This window comes from Sorghum bicolor, chromosome 4, assembly GCF_000003195.3.
Source record: "Sorghum bicolor cultivar BTx623 chromosome 4, Sorghum_bicolor_NCBIv3, whole genome shotgun sequence".
Taxonomy (NCBI): domain Eukaryota; kingdom Viridiplantae; phylum Streptophyta; class Magnoliopsida; order Poales; family Poaceae; genus Sorghum; species Sorghum bicolor.
Genome location: NC_012873.2, coordinates 54,783,947 through 54,790,399, shown reverse-complemented (window position 1 = coordinate 54,790,399; position 6,453 = coordinate 54,783,947). Strand labels below are relative to the sequence as shown.

Genomic DNA, 6,453 nt, shown 5'->3' with positions numbered 1-6,453 from the left:
ATAGATAACAATCACTCAATCACGCACCAACATATCACTACTAAAGAACAAGATATGCACTTGAGAGTAGGCAAAAAAATTCCATACCAGCTGCGAGAAGATGGAAATGCCAAATAGCATGGAAGGTGGAGGCATTGGAATCCTGTGCAAATGCCAAATAGCATAAGTTGGGAGCTTGAGAATGTCCATATGGACCGATAGATTGAGCATCTACTGACTACTGCCACGATTTGTAGTTGGCCCCTCATATTTTTGTTTGCCTCTAGGACTTTGGCCCTTGAAACATTATCAAATGACTAACATAAGAATTTTCCACATTTCAACTTTGATATGCTATATAATTGACATTCCCCATCATTGTGTATACATGAATTCGTGAAAAGAATCGTTGACCATCAGATTTTATTTTATTTACACATACACAAAAGGGCCTGCTCAAATAACACACAAGACAAACATGACATAAGTTATGTGCTCAAAGCTCACAAGTTGTGCCAAACAGGGTGACAAGATCACAAGATTCAATATGGTTCTATGTTCTAGCTGCAACCCTGTAACCAAATTGAACAACTGACAAAGAAGACGAGCAATTTGGGAGGGTGTTAGCTAAGTTGAGTTCAACTTCTTCTCCAGTCGCTTTGCCGAGCGAAGGGCCTCCAGGGCCTCTGCTTGTTTCCCTTCCCGCTTCAAGTTAAGCGCTTTCAGTTTCTCCACCTTGATCTGTTCTTCAAGTTGACTTCTCTCGCTCTGAGGTTTGCTGGTCCCTGTGACAGATGACTTCGCTTCCACTTTTTGAGGAGGTTGAGAAGTTGAGGGCTGCATGGGTTTCTGAGGTTGTGCACTAGAAGATTGCATGGATAAATCCATGTCGCTCCAACCAATGGATCTTAGGGCAGACATGATCTGAGGATCAAGAAGATTCTCGACTATCGCATCGTTTGGTTCACTTGACTTGCCCCCAGAGCTTGAACTTTGGTTGTCTGGCTCTTCAAGTTGGCTCTCTAGCTCCTTGGCCAGTTCGAATTCTGCATCTGCTTCTGCAGTCTTTCCTTCTCTCCTCAACTTGAGGGCGTTGCGCTTGTGAGCGAGAGATTCGCGCTGGATTTTGAGACGATCTCGGCTGGACATTGCTTTCTGAGGTTGCGTCGACTTGCTCACTTGTGCAGGAGGGGCAGAAGTTACGTCGTCAGTGTGATTGCTGGAGCTAGCAGGTTGTTGGACCACAATGTTCTGTTCCACAGCAGGAGTAATGGAGTCACCCACACCATCCATGCTGTCTTGTTGAGCACCTTGAAGGCGTTTTTCTAAGAGTTTTGCCAGTTTCAATTCTTCTCTAGCTTCTGCCATCTTCCCTTCTCTCTTAAAGGCAACTGCTTTTCTCTTATGAAGCAATATATCATCTTTAAGAGTATCATCTCCTTGTGTTTTCTGATGCTCATAATGATCATGTACTAAAGAAGGTGAATGTGACCCTTTTTCAGATCCCAAGGGATCAGTAAAAGCTGGCTGCGACAAGGCTAGAGACCTTCCAGCTCTACTTTCTTCTCCCACATCACCTTGTTTAGAATTGGTTGTATCAGTCTGCGGTTTGATTGAAGAACCAGGTTTGATTGAAGAACCAGATAGAGTAACCTCTGACGTACCAGATTCAGATGCATGCACTGGCAATATTTCGTCCCCCTTCATTGCGTTTCTTACTGAAGATGGGTGTACAGTTGCATCAACACCAGGAACATGCTGAACATCATACTTATTTTCTGTAATTTGATGGCCAGCAGTAGTAACACCTTGACTAGCACTCAAGTTATTTGATTCTTCGATCTCTGCAAGTTGCTGCTCCAAGACCTTAGCCTTCTCCAGCTCATCCTCAGCTTCAGTGGTTTTCCCTTCCCGTCTGAGTGCAAGAGCCTTCCTTTTTATACCAAGCAATTCCTTCTGAAGCTGGCCCTTAGTTTTTGATGATTTATGAGGAACTACATGTGAAGAAATTGATGGTTTGTCAGTTGTTTCCACCGAATCTGAACCAGCATCTTCCCATCCCATATTTTTTAGCACCGATAGCAATGCTGGATCCTGCATATCATTGTCTGTAACCTCAGGTTCATATACCTCATCAGCAAGACTGATATTTGGGGGTTCAACCTTGTACGGGGGATTAGATGGCAAGCTCCTGGTTTCCTTTGGTACAGGTGGTTTGGAGGAATTCTCAAGCTCTTCAAGCTGCTTTCCAAGAACACTACCTTTTTTCAGCTCTTCCTCAGACTCATCCACCTTCCCTTCCCTCCTCAAAGCTAGTGCCTTCTTCTTCAGAGCCAACAGTTCTCTCTGAATTGCAAGCTTACTTTTTGGCGCTGATATAGACCGGGCATTCATCCCTGCAAAAGTGGCATCTTCTACATTTGTAGTTTTCTGTCCTTCTGGAGAAGGAACCTTTGAGACTGGCTCTTCAATTTCAAGATCCTTTTCAAGTAGCTTTGCCTTTTTAAGCAACAACATGGCTTCTGCAACATTGCCAGACCTTCTGTTTGCAACAGCCTCTCTTTTTAGAGCAAGTACCTGCTCCTTTAGTACCTCTTGATTTGAAGAAACAGGTTCGTGATTTTCCAATTGTTTGTCGTCCTCCTCACTCCAGCCAAATGATTTTAGGGCAGCAGCCATATCTGGGTCATTCATGTCATCATCTGTAACATCAAAGTGACCATCAGTGGCAAGATCATTAGAGGCACCCAGAATTTGTTCAAAGTTGAAAGCAGGGAATTTTGGATCATCAACAAATATGTCATCATTCTTATCGCCGTCCATGTTCCGAATAATAGCAGCCAAATCATCATCTGAGTCTTCTGCTTCACCCAGAATCTCCTGTTCCTCAAGTTGTTTTTCCAAAATTTTAGCCTTCTTGAGCTCTTCCTTTGCTTCAGCAAGCCTACCTTCCCGCTTTAGCAGTAAAGCTTGCCTCTTCAGAGCATTAACCTGAGATTTATCAACACCACCTGTTCTCTTGCCCTCCAATGGTTTGGGGGCCACCTCTCTAAGAAGCTGTGACAACTCTCCTTCCAGACTCATAGGGGCAGCCTTTGTTTCATCACGAAGGTCTGCATCTGACCAGCCTAGATCTCGGAGCTCAGATGCAAGATCATTCTTTTCTTTCTTAATCCTTTTCCCAGTTGAAGACCTTTTTGTTTCGGCCTCATCAGAACCAGCAGTAGTCGAAGTACCAACAGCAGCAGAGACATTAGGTGCTTTTGTAGCCATTCTCCTACTCCTTCTCAACTCTAATTCCAGCGCTGCAGCTTGCCTCTCAAGTTCTTTACCATGCTTGAACGCCCGCAGTGCTTCCTCTGGTTTACCTTCTGATTTTAAAGTTTTGTACCTTTTCTTCTCTTCTACAGCTTGTTGGCGCAACTCCTCTGGGGTAAAAATAGATGCAGTATTGTTGAGTTCATAATTGTGTGCTTCGGCAGAAAGGCTTTCATCTCCATTTGAGTCTGCACTGAAATTAGAAGAAGTTCTTCTGGAGGTACTGGCATTGCTTGTGGTTCTCCCAGGAAGCTCAGAATCCAGAGATTGGATATGCTCTCCACCTCCAAGAATTTCACTTAGAATATCATCCTCTGGTTTCGAACCAGATTTGGTAGCTGTAGAAATAGGTAGAAAGGATTATTTATGTTAAAAATCTTTCTCAGATAATAAGAAACATAGATGACAACTACACAGTACATACTAAAAATATCTGCATGGTATGACCAAAAAGTTTTCTTGGTTTGATTGTGCACCATTTATCATAGATCAGTCTCATGCATGCATAACACACTATTTTATTTGAATAATTTCACTATATATGTTAGCTCCCATAGATCCTATTTTGAGATTTTTTTCATGTGCAATATAACGATAGGCAAAATACTGCATGTAATATAGAAATATGAAAAAGGTACACCGTTACATATGTACGAATAGATCTTTGTAAGTATATCAGATCAAAGATCAAACTTATGTCATTGCAACTGGTTAGGACGTAAGCACTTGTAGTTGTAGCTAACAAAAGGTAAACCACAGAATAAAATAGTTTCCCTGAGATAGAACAAAATAGTGTCAATAAGCATTGTGTTTCCGAGCTTAACGATATAGCTCCCATAAAGCATAATCAAATGTAAAAAAAAGAAAGAAAAAGAAATAATACCAACCAGCCCAAACCTTGTGCACAAGCACCCAAAATGGTCAAACGTGATTTATATTATGATGAGAGCCAAATTTCAACGTAAACTGCATCTACATTGGGTTCCATGCTGATAGTCAGATTTCAATCAACATGGCCTTGATTGCTATTGGTTTATTATGATTTCCACAAATGTACTACTTAAACATATTTCATAGAACGTTTATTCACTGAAACACATGACTGATCGAAAGGATAAGAAAAAGAAAATAGACCTCTTGTAGCTCTATTTTTGTGCCCATATCTCAACTCATGGCGTGCTGCTTCCTCAAGCTTTTTGCAAGGATCACAAATTCTAACAGGTGAATCACCCTGTCCACGTAAAACCATCCTCTGCTGGGTGCAGCTGCTGCAGAACAATCCCCCACATCTTTGGCAATGGTGCTACATATCAAATACACAAAAGTCAATTGAAGGGCAATTTCAGAAAAACCATTAACATGGAAATGCAAGCATTTAATTTATTGAAACAAACAAGTGAGACATTTTTTAGACAGTAGATTTCATAGCAAGCATTTCACTTCATGATTGACCATATTTATAACCAGTAAATGACTAAAGGAAAAGCATTCCAAGTGGAAAATGACTAAAGGAAAAACAATGGAGAACATGAACCAAACAAAGTGATTATAGTTTCTACAATTAACAAATTTCTTTAATCAATTTGCTTAGTAGTCCAACATTTCACGAGTTTTGCTAGTGGCGGAGCAAGTAATGTAAATAAGCAGCTTTTCATTATGGAGAAGAAAAATAGAATCTCATGATATAAACCAATCACGACAGCCTACGAGATTATGGAGAAGAACTAAATTAAGCTTTTCATTAACATAAAAAAAACAGAAAAGGGAGCATAATACTATCACTGCAAGGGAGGAAAAACAGAGATTACCTTCCTAGTAAACAAGGAGAACTGAACAGAACAACCCTGACAGTGGGATGCATCCACCACCCAGGTAGCGCCTCGCATGGACGGCTTCGGCGGCAACCCAATCTTTTCCAACATAGCTGCCTGTGTGGATAAACTCTCTTCTCCCTGCGATCACGGGCGGACCCAGTAAAGGACATGGGTGAGATTCAGATCCGATTACGAGGGTTTGGGCGCACGGTTTTATCTACGAATTACGTTTAAGGTTTGCGCGCACGGCTTCGCACAGCAGGAAGGGAGGACCAAGGCGAGGGAATACCTGCTGTCCTCGTGGTGCTCGTCGCCGGCCAAGGTGGCGATTGGCGAAGTAGGACAACGACGACGATCGCTGGGGCGAGTGGCTGCAGAGGGCGGACGCCGCGCCGGAACTGGTCGCGAGAACGCTGAGCCCCAGGTGGTGCTCGACCTAGCGTAGTCTCCTCTCCGGATTGCGGCGCGGCAAGCGGATGGAGGAGATGGCCGCGGGCGAGACGAGTTCAGGTTGCGTGCCGGCGGTATCTATACGGTGACCTTGCCTAGAGTTCAGGTGAGCACCTACACTTTGTACATATATTATACTTTTAAATAAAAGAAAAATAAAAAAATTATGGACTTAAAGTTGTACTCAGTACAAAAGATTAAAAAAAGTTCAATCCACCTTATCTTTGATTCTTCTTTCTAACTTCTACTCCCTCTGCCTTATTCAAAAAATGTTAAAAAAATATAAGAGGTTCTAGTGAATTTACCCCCTCAAAGTCTCAGTCATATGCATACTTGACATTAGTATTTATCATTAAGATCAAATATGGTAAGCACAAAGTCTCTCTATAGTTAAGGGAGGATACACGTGTCATTTGGATTGCCCTATATTTTTCCTAAAATTCCTAAGAAACCTTATATTTCAATGTATTTGTCATCAGACTCAAAATATGGTAAGTATAAAGTTTCTCTATAGTTAAGGAAAAATTATATATGTTATTTGCATAACCCTTGTCCTAGAGTTCCTAGGATACTTTAGGCCTTCTACAGTGTGATCCTAGAGTGATGCCTAAAGAAGAGAGGGTATTTAAACATCTTTTCTACCACTGCAGCATGTGATGCCAAAATTGAATGGTGCTCCAAAAACTGGGAGTGATGAAAGTGTAGACATTAGTTCCAACTCATACAACACAACATCAAAAACAGGGGAAAGCATATGCATGCTGAAGAAAATAGAGAGAGAACACAGGACATGAAGGGCTCAAGAGTGATGCCTTCCAATGTAGCACAAGAAGAGTGACTCCTATTTCTATATGTGGGGTCCATTCTTAGTTTTCTGGCATCACCACGCTAT

The 6,453-nt window shown here is 41.8% G+C and overlaps 1 protein-coding gene across 1 annotated transcript; it reads right to left on the bottom strand.

The window, feature by feature from the left end:
• On the bottom strand, nucleotides 332-5,668 carry LOC8070573. Its single transcript, XM_002452314.2, has 4 exons — nucleotides 5,401-5,668; nucleotides 5,106-5,249; nucleotides 4,432-4,600; nucleotides 332-3,635 (listed from the first exon to the last, which is right to left on the bottom strand). Exons 2-4 carry the CDS (start codon nucleotides 5,217-5,219, stop codon nucleotides 607-609), a joined length of 3,312 nt encoding a protein of 1,103 aa, XP_002452359.1. The 5' UTR covers nucleotides 5,220-5,249; nucleotides 5,401-5,668; the 3' UTR covers nucleotides 332-606.